The 19,765-nt window shown below is 32.5% G+C and overlaps 1 protein-coding gene across 4 annotated transcripts in view; it reads left to right on the top strand.

Annotated features, from left to right (window-relative positions):
* LOC130893404 (uncharacterized) overlaps nt 1-19,765 on the top strand; it is a 133,228-nt gene that overhangs the window by 7,274 nt on the left and 106,189 nt on the right. For all 4 annotated transcript variants that reach the window (XM_057799487.1, XM_057799485.1, XM_057799488.1 and 1 more), the window contains exon 2: nt 7,630-7,899. In XM_057799487.1, the coding sequence (XP_057655470.1) occupies nt 7,702-7,899 (198 nt within the window). In that variant the 5' untranslated portion in view covers nt 7,630-7,701. The remainder of the gene's footprint in view (nt 1-7,629; nt 7,900-19,765) is intronic.

Raw genomic sequence — 19,765 nt, 5'->3', positions numbered from 1 at the left:
CCTTTCATAACCATGGTTGCCACGTGGGTCCATTACATCACACCCGAAACAAAAAAACAATCAATACAATTGACTGAAAAGGGAGAACCAGTTCCAAAGAAGGCAAAGACCGTTCCATTTAAAGGCAGGTTCATGGTGTCGGTTTTTTGGGATACGCGTTGATACTCTTCATTGACTATTTTGAAAAAGGCAAAACTATCAACGGCAACGAACTTATTGCAACGAATTGCTACCCATGCACCCTATTTGCCAGATTTAACAGCCTCGGATTATTTTCTGTTCCCAGACTTGACAAAATGGCTCGGTAGTCAAAGATTTTCCAGCAATGAAGAGGTGGTGTCAGCTATTTTGAGGAGCTTGACGATTCTGATTATAAAAAGGGTATCGGAAAGGAGCTTACGTCGAAAAATAAATACATTATTTTCCAAAATTTTTGTGTTTTCTTTGTTGGGCCAGGTACTAATTCGACCATCTTCGTAAAATACTCTACAAAACATTTTTTTCTTGTCTACTTTTGTATAGTAAATGTTGAAGGTTTTAATCGACATCAAACTGAGAAATGTCTTGTTTCACACAATGAGGATCTCTCTCGGCCTATTTACGTTTCAAAAGTAATTCGCATGCCCTCAGAAACAATGACAAATTCACATAAATCGGTATTGTCTACCACCAAAGTTTTTTTTCAAAATTATCAAATAAGTACAAAGCTCTCAAGATTTAAAAAAAATTATTGCTCCCAAATCGCAAATTAGGATTGAGACTTGATAAACTATTCATAGGCAATTGCTAGCAGTCGAAGTTGGGGTTAGGGAAGTTTCCTCTTGGGTTTTAAGGAGTCTAGTAGTTGTCCAGTGGATGAGAACGGTGATTCGATGATAACCATAACTCATCTGGCTTGTAGATCATTTAGACAGCACAGAGTTGAAGTTATGTCTTGACATCAACTGTGTAGCCTGGACTGAATCGACACTTATACTTGAGTATTGACTGTTCGTAAGACTAAAAGTTTTTGAGAAGGTATAATAGGGCCTTGCTCTATATTTGATTATGGTAAGACTGATTCGCTTGTGTACTCTATTCAGAGGATTGTTTAGATCGGCTCGAAGCATAGAGTGGAATCAAATTTAAAAATACAGGGATGCATTATTAGATAACGATATTAGTATGTACAAACTATAAATAAGTTTCAGTTCAATTAGAATTTCATTACTTTACAGATTGAAGATCATTTTGATGAATGAAATGTTCAAGCAATTGGCCTGTTTGTAATCCAATTCTCAATTTTGAAAAATTTCATTTTATATATATGAAAACAGTGTATATTAAATGCCGTACGTTTCATTCTCTTTTACCAGCTTCAATAAAAGCCGCGAATAGAATTCGAGAAGGTAATTTTCTCAAGTACCCTACTTATAGTCCTTACGCAACTTTGAATATAGCTTATAGGGTGGATCAATTTGAAACGGTAACTAAAGACGGAAACTTTGTCAATTACATGATTAATTTTGCATGAAATTAAATTTTTGATACCCTGTTTTAGTAAATCTGATTATAAGATAACTGTAAAGTCAAAATTCGCTTTGAATGGAATAAAGTTACATTCAGAATATAATTAAAATGAATAAAATAAATTGTACGGCTTACTTGTGTTTTTTAATGTGTTAATTGCCTCATAACCTCACTGATGTATGGTTTTAACGAGACAAAACTGTATTACAACCCGCAGTACCAGTACAAGTTAGTTTTCTATATTGGTGAAATTGTTGACATGAAATGTTATGATCTTTTCAGTGGCTGGAGCTTCTGAAAAGGCACTCGTAATTGATTATTTTTAAACTTAAATTTAAAATAAATTAGCATCATCCTCCTTTAGTCTCAGTCTTCGAAGTATTAATATTTATTTTTTCTATAATTATATAGACACTAGTTTCGGAAACTTCTGACAATTTGTTACGAACAAGCTCGCGTAATGGGTCCTTGGGCCGACCCTGTCCAGCTACAATGTGATTTTAAAATTCGGCGAATACGCGCGGCGTCTTTCACATTTTTTATAAATGGAGGAAGCGCCTTTGATGTTCCCTTTTAGAACTTTTTATTATAGCGGGCGTTTATTTACAGTATTTCTATTTATTTATTTCTTGTTGCTCTAGAATTTTATTTAGGTATATAAATGATTTTCGTAAACGCAGTTTAATTAGTTTTAAATAAATAGTCGTAGCAAAAAGGTTGAATTACTCAAAGTAATCGCAGAAATTGTCTGAGTCATATTTATGAGTAAATTATTGGAAGTTAAGTGTATCGTATAGTGTGTAAAATTGAGACAGTGTTTATTAATTGACCCCACGAATAGAAAGAGTGTAAACAAAACGTTATAATATTATATTTCCAAATGTATCCTTTTCAGATATCTTCACATATAAGGTCGATATCTTTTCCTAATTCCAATAAGGAAATATACTCGACGAATGCTCCCCTTTGTTTTGAAAGTTGTTTTTGTCTAAGCGTGAAAATAGATAGACTAACAAAATATGTCAAGTTTAAGAAAAATGTTTTTCTGTTTGAACGAAACGGAACAATAGGACAGAAAATACGTAATAAGACATGTTGTCACATATGACTGAGGGTAGATATATAAAGATTTTATTATCACAGAACGACGGTGTTATTTTTCACAGGTTGTCACAGCTGTGTAAGAAGTAATAAAACAGTTCTTATCAAAATATGGCATGAAAAGTAGTAAATTTAATAATCTCCAACGAATAGCCAGCCAGAAGACGGAAAATCTCAATTGTTGAGTGGGAATTTTTATGATTTCCAACCAACACAAACATCTAAAATCTTTATTTCAACCATTTTGAATAAAACTTTAAGAGTATTAAGGAGGAATAAGGAAGAATTGATATTTTAGAAAGCAGATGGGAAGGAAAAATTCTAAAAGATAAAGATAAAAAGCATATAAAAGGGTGGATAAGAAGAAATAATAATTAACTTTTATGAACAACGTGTAATAAATATATATATATATATATATCTATAACAATCATATATTCTATGGAGTACTAGTAGAACGGTGAAGTGAAATTAAAGAAGTTATTAAGAAAAATAAGTGTAACATATAAATTCTTAACAATATCACCCTTACCGCAGGAAGTACTGCTTATAATATGACGTATAATTAATAATTATTATTATAACGTTGATAAAAGTTGATAACATATTGTGTTTGTTGACGACTATTTAATAATATTAGATTAGATTCAATTGAAGAATGATATCGATTCTCCATCCCGTGGTTTTCTGTCTGCGCAGCTCTTGGTTGGCGGAGTACCACCCAGCCTGCGTGGAGTTGGTACCAGAAATAGAATTTCGACAACAAGATGTGACAAAATTTCGCTTAGACACCAATAACGTCACTGGTTCCGATGAAATACCACCAATCATTTCGATGAAATGCGTAGCTGAACTAATAAGTCCCCTATTCGAACTCTGTTCTCTATAATATAAAAAAAGTCTTTTCTTTGATCGAGTTCAACCCATACCAGCGAGTTTCGCTCGCACATTTACATGCTCGGCTACATTGAAATGGTTTTTTTAATATAGAAGAGAGCAATTCGACTTTTTGCCGATCCATAGTTGACTAGAAACCTGGAAAGTTTGTAACATAGCAGAAAGGTCACTAATATGCCTCTGTTTTACCGATACTACCACAGTAAATGATCTTCCAACATGTCCAACCTAATCTTACCTAGAGCAGTATTTACAAGACGTAGTCGACAAGCAGACGTGGCTTATAAACACCGGTTTACCTGTAGACGCCCAGAGCGTTAATTTTTTTTGGATAAGTGCAAGTCTGTGGATTCAGTTACCAAGTTAGGCCTTTTCTCCAAACACTACAAATCTCCCCATGTATTTCCAAACTGCAGGCACCATTGGAACTAATTATATATGTAATTATTCTTTCGAGAAAAGCATTGCCTCAACATTTTCAGAACTAGAATATATGCTGGTCAAATTCGTTTTATTTTTATACTCCAAGATTTCATAAAATGTAGATGTTGTTATTTTAAATTTCGTGCACAGTTTTCCGCGAATTTTCATTAACATAATACAACAATGGCGATGGTTAATAATATACGCATCCGTTTTCATATTTTGTGCTCTTTTATTTACTTGTTTATCGAACAAAAGTTTAGAGTAGAATGTTTATATACGAAAAAGAGAATTTAATTATCTCTCTAATATTTACCAAATTTTCCGTTTTTGCTTGTAGCCAATATTATTTTACTCGTTTCCTTATTGTGTATTTAGTTAATTAATTGGGAAATTATTCGGCTACCACATTAATCTTAAATGTCTTTAAAAACGAATTAATTGATAGGGCAAAGTATTTAAGTAGAGTTTTGAGATTCCGTAGTACCTTGCAAGTAGATTGAGGTATTCATGCAAGCGGCAATCTCTATTAAAGTGCTTAGTGTACGTAGCACCTCTTCTGATTATCATTTTTTAATAGTATTTTCGTTTTCCTCAACTCATATTTGAGGCCTGCATAGTCCGTGCACTTTAATTGCTCTTATTCGCCTATATTTTTTTTAATATTGTCTTAGTCTTGTTCCCACTAAAGAGTTTTGGACCAAAAGGCTGTTGGTTTACTAGTTTATCATCTCTCTTTTCTTATATTCTTTCTTCCTAGTTCGTTAATTATGCCAAATTCATTTTGGCGCTCATTATACATAAGCTCGGTTCTTAATAACTTTAATTAAGTGATTCGTAATTTTTTTTCTCAAGGAAACCTGAAAGATCTCACCATCATTGTGATCTGATCATTATCACGATCAATGAACAATTTTGTTCTATCCTAAATTACTATGAGTATCTGTAAACTAAGGGTCTTCTCAGTAGATAAATAACTCAAAAGGCTTCGTCCTCTTCAGTCTTCTCTCTAGGTTCGCGTTGTCGAGGAGGTGGATTGCCTCGACGTTCACATGTTCCAAGAGCGTCTATTCGTGACTCTTTATTAAATATTTGGGTGCTGCTTTCACTGGAACATCCCCATAGGTGAATCCCGTAGGTCTATACCGGTCTTAGGATTTGTTCATATACAAGCAATACATTTTCTGTATCTTATACCTAGTTCTTTTCGTTCCTTTTTTATGTGAGATATCCTGATCAATATTGCTTCAGGCTTCAACAGGTAAGTCATTCTGTGACCTTATTGTAGCTCCGATGTTGTTCAGGGTCTCCAAACTTAACGATCTCTTGAACCAAGGGAACAACAGTAAGTCTGACAGGACTTCTGCTACGACTGGGATTTGGAGATAAAATCAACCCCAAACGCCTTTTGATTCGTTGCGAAAGTCTCCACTGGCAATGCACTCTACAATGCAAAAATTGATTGAACGGAAGAATGGGAAGTACTCTAATCCAAGTGTCTTGTCGCTTTAGAACGCACTTTATGTTATATTAGTATATTATAATTGAGTTATACAAGTTACTGTTTAATTTCAAAGTACTACTTTTAAGACTTTATTTAAGAGTAATGTGACATTGGTACATATGAAAAAATTTTCTCTATACATTCTTTTGGCGTCAAGGAATAGTGGCAGAAGATAATAAGCTCATCGGGAACTTTTCAGCAGGAAGAACTGAATGTCAGGAAAAGACCCTTTTTTCCAGGAGGATACTGATCGATAGTTAATTTTATTCGTAGCATTATCATTATTAACCAAACTTCTTAAGAATTTCATGAAAGCAATGTTTTCCTTTCCATTTTGATACAAACTGTAGAGATTAAGCATAAAAATATAAAATAATATTTATAATTAAAACATTTATTCCGCTAGCTGTTATCACTATTTTCGCACACAATGATAAAATGGATTTTGATGGTTCTTTTCATTTCAGTTTACCAGCATGAATGTTCGATTGAATTAACAAAATACGATACTATATTTAATTAACATTTCTAGAAAAATATTAAAAAACGGTATTATATGATAGCATAATTTGATGGAATAATTAATACAGCATAATCGTTAATTAATTTAATTTTACAGTACATTTGGTGCTGTCAACAATATTCTCGATTGAATCAGAGATAAGCCGAGGCTTTCAAAAAGTCTCGTCCGAAATCTCGCACGAGTGTCTCGCTGTATCGCCAGGGGAGGATCTATAGTCAATTATTTTGCTTCTCTCCAAGTTATACCTCACAAGTTTTTGCAATTTGTTGATCGATATCTTATAGTATGAAAATGTGTCAGAGATTTTCCATAAGTTTCAATAGGCAATATTCATATTGTTAAAAGTTCGGGTAGTACAAATATTGATATTGATACAAAAAGTGATATAGTTGAAGAAATTAAAGTAAACCCGTATTCTTTCGCAGCCCAGTCAAAATATACTGGGTTTTAACCAATTAGTTGATAATTAGAGTACAAAAAAAGATAAAGGGGCGTCCATAAACCACGTGGTTATATTATAGTCCTTTTGGAACTCAGCATTCCCTGCACGTGGCCTTATCCACAACCCCACCCCCCTACTCGATGCTACGTGGTTATGTTTCACAATATTTCACGTTTTCTATTACATATTTATTATCTCTCATATTTATACACAATCTGACTCAAATGGTTGTTTCAGCGACTCTTGTAAATTATTAATTATTGGGATATCTTCTATATATGAAGTCTATGGCTCATTTTCGTTATGAGCACTCCTTCCTCGTCTATGAGTCACTCATCAGTCAGCTCAAGTGTATTTAATTCACAAAGTACTTTCTTCATTCTTTTTATTATTAGTCTCTTAGCACGTTGCTTATGATTAGCTTTGGTACGACGTCGCGATATCCATGAAATGAACTGTGTGCTTTTTGTTGTTTTCTTGAGGCAAAATCCATGATATACAATCTATTAACTCTCAATAAATATTATTTAACCTCAATGTTTCCTGAGAAATTAGCATTTGTGTGCCAAATAAAATCATTTTCTTTAACAAACTTACATCTGAAAAAAACTACGTAGCTTTGCTCTCATCTCCCCCTTCCCGAAAGTGTCTCAACGTAGTATTTGAGCTTATCCCCCTCTTGACCGAGCTATGTGGTTTATAGAACATCCCTAATGTTATACAAATCATGACCTTTCCTCTTTGGAATCCTCTATTCTGGAACAAAGATCGGTGATAACAAGCTGACAAGATTCATCGAACTAGTCACGTAAACCTCACTCTTGATGTTCAATGTACTTACTAACATAATCATTTACTTGTAAGTTGGATACATCAGAGAACATTTATGGAATAACCGCACCGAAATTTAGTCGATTTGAGTCGTCCGTATCCTTCAATTCTTGCACCAATTGAATTTTGTACGCTTTTAAATTCAAATTTTTCTTAAAAAATCGAATGCAAGAACGTTTTTACAATATTCAATGCTTGGCTTCGCTTTAAAATAGGTAAAAAAGGATTATGCTCATACAAACATTACTACTGAATCATCTTTACGATAATACGCAAAAAACCACGATGCGTCCTCGAGTACTAAACATAAAATGGTAGCCTCTGCGATACCTTTCCAGTGACTAAAATAAATATCTGATACTATTTTTTGACACATTGTATTTTGAATTTTTGTTACAGGTAAAAACCATCGCGTCGACATTAACTTTAGTGAGAGGCAAGTATTGTGGTAGTGTTTCAATTGATGAGTGTATGGTAGAAAAAGAAATTAAAACCGGTAATGACAATAACATGAAGCTCAGTGTGTCGGCGTATAGAGCTCACGCGTCCGCGCACAAGAAAATATTAGACACTGCGTACAATCTTAATTATGGCTCCACTTCGGCATCTCATCCGCATACGACGGGGTCTGCAAGCTCATCAGGAATGGCGACTTCTTCAGGATTTCAGGTGAAGTCAAATGTTCAATCACCAAATCACTGATAACTTTCCCACGACTAACTAGTATATGGTGTAGAAGGTCAATTTTCGGAATGAAAAATCTTTCTTTCGAAATTGGTATGAACATTAATGCTGATTTCTCAATAGAAATCGCTTTTTAGTTCCTAGGCATTGAAGTAATTGAATAATTTTTTGTTTTTTCGGCGCGTCGACAATGTTAATAGTTTTTTCATCATCATCGTCGCGTTCATCAAATATAAAGTGTTTATATCTTCAATCATTTCAAAAAAACCCTTTATAATATTGTGAAAATGTGAAAAATAGGAAAAAGTTCGGATCCTCCGTCCGCATAAATATCTCTGCATCTATTCTCCAACGTCGTGATAAAAAGTATGATTTTACTGCCTTGATACATAAATAACTATTTCCATTCTACCATTTCTTGGCACTCGTTATTAATTATTTTCCCGTATTAATGCAATCAGGTGTTTGTACTTTTTGTAGCATTGATTTTTTTCTTTTATCTTCGTTCTTTAACTAGATCTAGTCTATTTTTTCCATTTGTTCTCTTGGATGTGCAATTCTCATATATTTATTCCCAATCTATCACCTATCTTTCATAATTTACATCTGTTTCTTTAGTTCCTCGTTTTACCGTAACTTGTCTGTCTTGTCTTCTGAATAGTGTTGCTCAATGCCAAATTCTATAAGCTTTCTATTAATTATTTTGATACGATGATTAACGATAGTTACAACATGCCTCTTGATTCTAGTTTTGCTTTGGACACACAAAACAATGAGACGAATTAGCCAAACATGCTATTCTATAGGATGACAGTTTTAATTCTCTCTGTATTAAGCGTTAGCTATTCATTTATCTTAATCTGATCGCATCTGGCAAATACATCATTATATAAACACAATAACACTCAAAAATAATCAAAAAGTACTAATAAGTATTGTTTTCTCCATTAAGTTGAATATTTTAGGTCAGATTGATTCCCTGCAAATGAAAATTAATCGATAGATATGTATTAGCAACAGTAGTGATTGGTTTCAAATAAAATGAAACCAGTTTCATCATAACTGCAATGGATTTAATGGAATTTGCATTATTTTCTGAATAATTAGTATAAATATCGAGTTACTCCATTTTATTTGAGCCTGATTATATTGAACAAACTACTTTATATATTGGTTAGAGGTTTATGAAAACGTCAACCAATTACTGTTGTTCGGAGCAGTCGCCACGTTCTGGAAAATGATTATTATTAATCCTAAATTCTATCGGTTTTGGATATCAATTAAATCCCAGTTAGGTTATCAATTATGAGGGTTTCTCTGTTGTACGGAAACACGAAACACTTGCGATAAATGGATACGTTATATGTGAGATTGCTTTAATTTGATTTTGATGTAGAAAGTCGTGTTCCAGGATGATTTTATCAAAGTGAAATATTAAGCTTACAAACTGTGATAAAATTAAGGTATCGAATTAAATAGTAAACATAGTTTTTATATTGTTATTGATAAAGGGTTTTTTTTTGTAATGACAAATGGGTACATACGCACTCTTTTCTTGACATAATTTATGATAATTTAGCACAATTGTGGCTGAATTTCGATTATGCATTGGTAAATTGTGATTAGTTTCGGATTTGATGACACAGAGTCTGGATTTTGAATGAACCTTTCTACCTTTACTTGAGTGGAGTGCAGCCTTGATGTAGTATCACTTCTCCATTCTTCTCTATCCATTATTTTTGTCTTATTCCATTCAATATCTCTTTCTTCTGTCGGTATTCCAACTTCTACATCCTGCCCTCTTCCATTTCTGTTAGAAGTTTAAACCATTCCAGCTGTACCTCCTCTACTTTGGCATCTATAGGACTTGTTCCAAGATTTTTTCTGTTTGTGTCTTTTCCATCCTGCCCAATCTCTATTTCTATCCTCCTCCCACCTATTTCTATCCTCCTTATATTCCAATTAAATATCATTCAAGAAGTCGTGTAACTAACAAAGAAAAACACATTCCAACGCTTCTAGTAACTTCTCGAAGGATTTGTTTTTTGGCTCAAAATAGGCCTCAGTTTGTTTCACAGCAATTGCTTCTCCATTTGTGTTGACGTTTTCACCGAAGATCATTTTTTTGAGATCAGAGAATAGCCTGTAGTCACTGGGGAGCCAGATCTGGACTATATGGTGGATGAGAGCGCATGTAGTTCGTTCAATTTAACCATCGTTTTCGTCGACTTGTGAATCGGTGCATTGTCTTGATGAAACAGTGGTGTTTTCTTCGACATATAAAAATTAACAGTGTCTAAAAATCTCTTTCCTGTGTTGTTAGTTACGAAAAATGGATTTCAAATTTTCAATCGGTGTCAAGAAATAACCCTGTATATCATAAGTAGGGTTAAAGTTTATCGCACGTAGTTATATTTAAAGCTGATTTTAAAATTGTTTACTTAGAGATATGTCGTTCACTACGAACATATTCATTCTAATATTGTTAATTGGGTCAACAATACAAGTGTCCTCGAAATCATGTAATCCGAATTTTTTAAAAAATGCCGTTTATTTCTTCAGTGTTAAAGAAAATTTTGAATATTATCCATGGCGTGCGTATATATCACCAGAAGGTAAAGTGAAATATATGATGGTAAGAGGTGTTCAACATGTCCCCGAAATCTGCAGAAATATTTCAGTAAGCTACAATACACTACAGGAAGTGGTGTTTTTAAAAATACAGTTAGAGTATATAGAACCTGGTTTTTTTCACAGCAGACATTTGGAACAAGTTTTCATACAATATAACAATTTGAAGAGCATCCCGATTGGTTTGTTTAACGGTACGAGTATCAGAAGTTTGGTTTTGAATGATAATAATATCGAGTATATAGAAGATGGTGCTTTCAGAGATATGTATAAACTAGAAGCTATAACGTTAGATTACAATAATATCAAAGTTATAAATCCTGATTGGTTTTCTGAAGCTAGAGTATTTTATGAAATTAATTTGATGCACAATAACTTAACGGAACTACCAGCGGATACCACGAAATACATGATCGAATCTCTTGACAGAACTAACTTTAGATTGTTTGGGTCTATTAACTTCGATAATAATAACATCAAGTACGTACATCAAGATGCTTTCAGAAATTTGAGATACTTTGGAACGATCAGCTTGAGCAATAATTATTTGTTGGAAATTCCGGATAAGTTGTTTAACAGACTTGAGTTTTTGTTAACGCTTCACATGAACAGCAATTCTTTTATTTGTTTTAGTAATAGAACAATTGCCAGTTTGCACGGCGTGAAAAGGTTATTTTTAGGAGATAATCATATCAATAGTGACTGTGTGCAAAGAATCAAAAATTATTTTGATTGGAAAAATGATTTGGTTTATTTTTGATTTCTGTATTAATCAGATTTGGTTTTGAATAAATATTTTATAACTGTAATAATGTAAATTCATTGGTTTTTAGAATGTATTCAATTAATCTTACGCGTTTCAAGTTCTTTTGGATGTTTCATAACTCTTATTAGGGAATTATTTATTTGCTTTGGTCGACTTGTATTTGTATCCTAAAATTTTATCTTTTTTATAAAGTGGTTATAGTTAATTTTCATTTGTTTTCACTATATATATCAAAGATAACTGTATACAAAATAAAATTAAGAAAATTGAATCGTGAGATAAACTCGTATATATATTAATTACTTAAAATTACTTAAAATGCGCTCTATTAACCATGCTTTATAAATATTTTACAAATCCATCAGCAGTCTAAAGTAAATCGAACTATTTTTGAACTAAAGACGACAGTTGACAATTATGACATAACGATTATCCAAATAAAATGACAAAAATTGTTTTGGATTACTTCCCAATTATGAGGATTAACTATAGGGTTTCTACTTACGATTTTCTTTAAATACAGATTATCGTCCTGATATTGAAAAAAAAATCTTTTAGAGTTGGACATCGTACACACCTTACCTACCCTAACCTAACCTAACCAAACTGTATTTTAATAAAAGGCGACAGTTGACAAGTGTGACATAACGATTATCCAAATAAAATGACAAAAATTGTTTTGGATTACTTCCCAATTATGAGGGTTAACTGTAGGGTTTCTAGATACGATTTTCTTTATAAACAGAATATCGTCCTCAAAGCGAAAATGAAATCTTTTAGAGTTGGACATCGTACACACCTTACCTACCCTAACCTAACCTAACCAAACTGTCTTTTAATAAAAGGCGACAGTTGACAAGTGTGACGTAACGATTATCCAAATAAAATAACAAAAATTGTTTTGGATTACTTCCCAATTATGAGGGTTAACTGTAGGGTTTCTAGATACGATTTTCTTTAAAAACAGAATATCGTCCTCAAAGCGAAAATGAAATCTTTTAGAGTTGGACATCGTACACACCTTACCTACCCTAACCTAACCTAACCAAACTGTCTTTTAATAAAAGGCGACAGTTGACAAGTGTGACGTAACGATTATCCAAATTAAATAAAAAAAATTGTTTTGGATTACTTCCCAATTATGAGGGTTAACTATAGGGTTTCTAGATACGATTTTCTTTAAAAACAGAATATCGTCCTCAAAGCGAAAATGAAATCTTTTAGAGTTGGACATCGTACACAAATCAAGAGTGAAAAAAACCTAACTTAACCTAACCTAACCTAACCAAACTATTTTTTAATAAAAGGCGACAGTTGACATTTGTGACATAACGATTATCCAAATAAAATAACAAAAATTGTTTTGGATTACTTCCCAATTATAAGGGTTGTCTGTAGGGTTTATAGATACGATTTTCTTTAATAACAGAATATCGTCCTCAAAGCGAAAATGAAATCTTTTAGAGTTGGACATCGTACACAAATCAAGAGTGAAAAAAACCTAACCTAACCTAACCAAACTGTTTTTTAATAAAAGGCGACAGTTGACATTTGTGACATAACGATTATCCAAATAAAATAACAAAAATTGTTTTGGATTACTTCCCAATTATGAGGGTTAACTGTAGGGTTTCTAGATACGATTTTCTTTATAAACAGAATATCGTCCTCAAAACGAAAACGAAATCTTTTAGAGTTGGACATCATATACAAATCAAGAGTTAAAAAAACCTAACCAAACTGTCTTTTAATAAAAGGCGACAGTTGACATTTGTGACATAACGATTATCCAAATAAAATAACAAAAATTGTTTTGTATTATTTCCCAATTATGAGGGTTAACTGTAGGGTTTATAGATACAATTTTTTTAAAAACAGAATATCGTCCTCAAAGCGAAAACGAAATCTTTTAGAGTTGGATATCGTACACAAATCAAGGTTGAAAAAATCTGACCTAACCTAATCTAATCTAACCAATCTGTTTTTTAATAAAAGGCGACAGTTGACAATTGTGATATAACGATTATCCAAATAATCTAGATACGATTTTCTTTAAAAAAATCGTTTTGGATTTGGACATCGTATATGAATCAAGAATGAAAACTAAATTATACAACTAATTACGGACATTTGATTACCTATGTTTTAAAATCGATATTCTTTTATATTGTTAAAAACACATGAGTCATATAGGCAACTAGCCATCGAAGTTGATGTCTTCCTTTATTCAAACTCATTATTCTACAAAAAAAAAATAATCCTTTGATTTTTTTTCTTCGAATGGAGTAGGAGGCGGATAACAAATTAATATCTTCAAAAACTCGAATATTAGAATAAAAGAATCAGAAGTGTCTACTGAGCCACAATACGTGAAGATAGGAATATTCAAAACGTTTGAAGAAAAGCGTAACAAGCCGGTTTGCATGTTACAATGATAGTTTTAAGATACGAATTATTAATTGCGATGAAGAATGGATTTATCTGAATAAACTCACCATCAAAAATCGGTGGTTAGGATAACGATAATTGCCATAGTTTGTCGCTAAGATGTCGATTCGATCGGAAAGTCTTGTTGTTTATACCTGGTAGAATTATGAAGGCTTATTGTACTTCAAAATCAAGAAGAAACAGGCTAAGCACGCAATTGAGATCAAACAGATCTGATAAATTGAAATATTATTGGCAAGAAAATTTCTAAAATTTTCGTGATGGATTGTTCTTATCAAAGCAAGTATTTGGAGTGTATAATTTGAATGAAGCTTACGATGAACAATTCAATCAAACGTAAAAACTGGAGAAGTTTCTAAATAATAAAACTAAAGTCAAAAGTTATTCAATTTGAGAAGAAACTTCATTCCTGATTTTCTTTTTCTTTGATTCGTGTCTCATGTTCATAATGAAAGGATCCGAAGTCTCCAGTAGCTTATGGAACACGTCCTACACGAGACATTTTCCGCGAGTTTCTGATCCTGAAAGTCTTGTAATCCTTATTCCCACTTTTATGTGCCTCTTTCATACCGACTGGGAGAATCGACTTAAGTCAATAGGGTAAACAAGGTAGTGCAACAAACAAAGGCGTCATCTAATTCTTTCTTTTCTTTGCGATGTTATAATCAGATAAACGCAGATGATTTCTGTTCTAATCTTTACTTTAACACGCCTAGTTTGAAAAGTGACCACCCACATCTCAGAGGAAGCCGGAGCTTTTGTTTGTAATTATAGCTGTTCTCAATGCTTATTTAATATTCGTAACCTATAGCGTTGTAAAGCACTTTGATTTTTTTTGGAAAAGGGAAAAGCTTTGATAATTGTTTTCTCCCTATTTTACAATCATATATCACTGATTTAGAGTATGGGATTTGATCATACTTCCATTATTTTGACAGAAGAAGAAGCTTAAATTATTGGTAATACCCTTGAAATAAAGAAAAAAATCATGCTGTTCCTGGATCTTGTAGCTCATATAGTGTGAGAATCACAACGTAGATAATCGAAATCAGTTCTGTCTAAATCGCAGTACAGTTGTTCATGTTTTAAGTATGTGCCATTTTATCATAATCTAGGTGTGTGTCTGAAGAAGTATAAACACAAATTGGCGATGGTTCAATTTTATATTAGATGGTTTTCAATGAAAACTGATTTCGACTTGAATTTTAAAAGTATTTTTTTAGTTGAATAGTTATCTTCAATGTGAAATTAATTCGTTTGAAATTTAAACGTGGTAATTAGAAGAAAACTCTAGTTTTCAAAATAAACCGATTTCAACTTTTAGGAGAAACTTTGAAGGTAACTAACGAATATTTATTTGATATAAACTTAAATTTTCAGAAGAAATTAAATTGTTTTAAATCCAATTTCAAGAGGAATTCGCATAAAACTAATTTTCAAAATGGTTAATCGCTCTTTTCCGAAAGAAAAGATTAATTCGGGGTTTAACTTTGAAAGAACGTTTCGTTTATTGCTATTTTTAATAAAAAATGGATATTTAATTGAAATTTCTGAGTAAACTGATGTTTTTTAATACAAAGTGTTCTCTCTATTCCAGATTTTAACTAAATTGGCAGTTTTAATGGAAAGTGATTTATGGAATCAATTAACACTTTTCGTTAGAATTGACGATTTACATGGAAAAATTTCAACTGATTTACTATTATGTTAAGGGATAATTGTTACCTTATAATTGGTATTTTACAAAGCTTAGTCAAACTAAATTAGCATTTCTATACAGCAAAATAATGAATTATAAATATGAAGTTGAATTGTATTTTCCGATGAGAAAACGATTATGGGAAAGCCCATTCCATTGAACATCCATCCCTGGAAAAATTATACAGATGAATGCTGAAAATTAAATTCTACCACCGCTTGTCATTTCAGGATCTTATCGTAAAATTTGTCCCTCACAGTGACAAAATTTGTACAAACTACCTCCTTGTAAGTCTTCTTAGAGCCGTGTCTTTACCTGTTTAACCCTTCAAAATAATAGTTGGCGACCTTTTCTTTAAAATACGTGTTGAGGAACGTATCATTGATATACCATAATTTTTTTCAATCAAGCTCTCTAAATCGTTCAAACTTCTTGATATTATTATTTGTATTCAATTGAAGTGATTTGCAAATTTATTTCAATAAGGGTGGCAATAACGTGGGTAGAAATGACGTTTTTTCTATGAAATGAAAGGATTCTATCTTATAAATTATCATTTAAAAGGTATTTTGAAGTTCTTTAAAAAAGATTCAATACATTTTTTTTTGTAAAAATATCCGTTTTCCACTTTCCATTCACTGAAACAAGTTCCACCTTTATTGAATCATAATTTGGTTTGTATTAGGTCTATAAAAAAATCATTTTTTTCAAAAAACAGCATTTAATCTCCTCACAGTTTTTTCGATGAATTATTTGTGAAAAATCGATTAAACACATGCTTTATATGCTTTTTTGTAACAAAAATTCAAAAATTTCAATCACGAATAAGTCAAAAAGTATTCAAAAAAACTCTATGGTTAATTTCAATAAGAAAATTCACTCCCAGAGCAAAATCACATAATCGGCATAGCTTTTTAAGGTATCTACTATTAAAATTTCAAGCAAATCGATGCGTGTTGAAGGAAATCGCTGTTTACTGGACTAATGAATGATAAACAAAAATAATTATGATTGGCTACTCTACTATAAAATCGTCACTATCTTGCCTCTTCCCTATCCTACCATTTTTTTCAGTGTGCTGCATTATTTACAACGAAAAATCAGGAGTCTTAAGCTTTTTTCCACATATCTAATGTTTTTTCTGACAAAGTTCCATCAGTGACCACATTATCTATAATATCTATAATATAGATATTATAATAATTTTTAGTTACGTAATATTTTCAATAGGATCGAATAAATAATGGTAAGGGGGAAGTCGAAGTACTTTATGTCCATATTTTTCAGCTAAAATGCTATGGCTGTTCAAAAAAGTCGTAAACTTTGTATTTTCTGGAGCAATGAACTCTAATACAATAAATTCAAACTATTTGTTTTCGAGCTAAACTTCTCTTTATTCACAGAAATCTAATTTTAGAAACTGACAATTCGATGTGTATGCATAAGATACGTCTACAAAACGGTTGAAAGACGTAGATGGAATAATTTTCTAGTAAGAATCCCTATAAAGGATTGTCTTTTCCCGTTTCATTGTAGTTTTTCCAAATTTCATAATAATCATAATAAGATTACTATCTTCATTTGAAATACAAATGATGAAATCCCAGAGAAATCTCCATAATACGTTGTTCAAATGTACCAAACTAGCTTCAGACCAAAATCAGATATTTTTCATACGTCTGTAATACATGCTTCTCTTAACCTTTTTTTGCAATTTTTGGGAACAATTTAACAAAAAAAATTAAGAATAAAGAGAAAACCTTGAAAAGCAGGAATTGTTCAAGAAAAATTGAAATTACCACAATGGAACCAATCTTAAGTAAGGAGATGTTTTCAAATTACAGGCCCCTTTCTCTTCTATTCCACTTTCAAAATTTTTGAGAAGATACTCAATGAAAGAATTCTGAAATAGTCAACAACAGTTCAAAAAACAAATTAAAATTTCATAACATCTCTCATTTTACTAATAATAATAAATATAAGACATAATTAGAACAAAATGGATAATTCACAATGGTAGTCAAGACACATTGTCTTAGAATTACCTGTTTCTCTTTCATTATCTTCAGTTCCACATATTTCATGATTTGTTTCTGATTCACATGGTCTTATTCCAACGTAGTACTTCGTTTCAGATTTATCTGATTCTTCTTCATCAGAAAATAACTTCAGTTTTGATTCTAAATCTTTTTTGAATGCAATATCGGCTTATTTGTTTTTTATTGAATTCTAACAAGATTGTGAACAAAAAAGGATTAATACACATCGAAGAGATATATTAGTTATTTATTTTGAAGAGGCATTTTGATGCAGGATATGAAGATTTTAGGTACGCTTCTGATTTTCCTTGCTTAGGCCAACTCGTCTCCGTACTCTGTTCAGAACAACTTTCCAACTTTCAGAATGACCGTCCAACTAAAGCATTTAGTAGAAATTCGGAAGTAGGGACTCATACCTCAGGTATTTGGATGTTTAAATATTCAAAAAATAATGAAAAAATTTAACAGCAAATGGATAGAATGCGGTCCTAGATAGCGGAAGCCAAATAAAAGTGAACCAAGACCTCAAACAATTAGCAATACGAATAAAAACTCATAGTACAAGACACGAGAATTAACATACTAGAAAGGTAGGTAAGACAAAAAACATTGTAATATACGAAATAGAGGAATCGAGATGCAGCGACATAAAAAAAGAAGGGAAATCTTCGGGGAAGCTAGAAAATTGGAAGAAACACAATGAATCTCAAAAGATTACTCCAAAGAGATACAACAAAGGAGAAAATATCTACTAAACAGATTAGAGAACGAGGCTACACAGCATATATCAAATACGACCGACTCATAGAGAAGAATACACCCCGAATGAAAGAATAACGAAAAAGAAAGAAGGCAAAGATGCAGAGGCACACCAAGAAATATCTGGAGAAACCAAATTAAAGAAAATCCAGGAATCCTAGAAATAGTACACTGGAAAGCAGAAACTGTAATAAGCGCTAGTCATAATCCAAGAGATTGAGCGGCATAATGACGATGATGACATAAACACTAACCCAGAGCGAATATAACGTTTTACGAGATGACTAACTTAATGGCTTTTGCATTTTACAATTTTAGTACTTATATTTTTTGAAATAGCGAGACAATTTTATGGCAGTAGAGAGATTATGATACATCTAAGGGTCATCCGTTTGAAGAATAAATAACATGATTTTTTTTTTACTTTCAATGAGTATTTGGTAGACTACGTTATAGATGAATATGATACATCACCCTGTATAAATGAATTCTCGTATTAACGATCGAAACATATTCACAGGAAATCCTCTTATAGATATGAAACGAGCATCCTCCCTTTCTTTAATCTTCGCAGTTAAAAGACCGACAGACAAATCCGTTCATTATCCACCAATAAAACGGCATATACTGATCCTCTTATAAATATCAACGTAGAAGCCTACGAAGTAAATTGAAGCGGTCCCTTTTTCCCGTCCATCACTCGTTATGACTTGCCTTGACTTACTTCAATATCGAACGTCGTTATTTTAACATTTCATTCAAGTTGATCATTAAACGATACATCTATTCCACCTTTGGAAAAATAGAATTTTAGAAGTTTTATCATTCAAGCTCCTCAAAATTGCCATTAATTGCCGACATCACCTTTTCATTGTTGGAAAATCTTTGACCACCGAGTTATTTGCTCAACTTTGGGCACAGAAAATAATCCGAAGGGGCTAAATCTGGCGAATAGGGTGCACGATGCAATTCAAAGTTTAATTAAACAATTTTGGCTATCCTAAGAAATCGACATTGCCAGAAGATTTCTATGAAACATTGCCATTCACACGATTAAAACATCTTCACGACGCTGTTTTTGTTCCATTTCGAGCAAACGTGGCACCCATCTTGCGCACATCTTCCTCATGTCTCAATTTTCAGTTAATATGCGATGTACCGCACTTTTTGAAATGTCTACTATGTCTACTAGCTCGCGCACTTCAGTCTACGATCATCCAGTACCGCTTTGTAGATTTTTTTCAACACTTTTGGAATCCTTAGCTCATTTGATCGACCACTGCGATGCTGGTCTTCGCAGGTCGTACGGCCACAACCCAGAGTAGAATCTAGTTCACCTTTTATATTGATTGGGCTAAAGCCAAATTTACTGACAACGTTCATTATTGATAGCTGCCAAACAAATACTAAACAACGTAGCAACTTCAAACTTATACAAACTGTATAGTTTGTATAAATACTAATAGTGTCCTCTCTAGGTCAGCCAGGTACTTCTGGGCCAATCCTCGT

Source organism: Diorhabda carinulata, chromosome 4, assembly GCF_026250575.1.
Source record: "Diorhabda carinulata isolate Delta chromosome 4, icDioCari1.1, whole genome shotgun sequence".
Taxonomy (NCBI): Eukaryota; Metazoa; Arthropoda; class Insecta; order Coleoptera; family Chrysomelidae; genus Diorhabda; species Diorhabda carinulata.
This window is presented reverse-complemented; position numbering and strand designations above follow the sequence as displayed.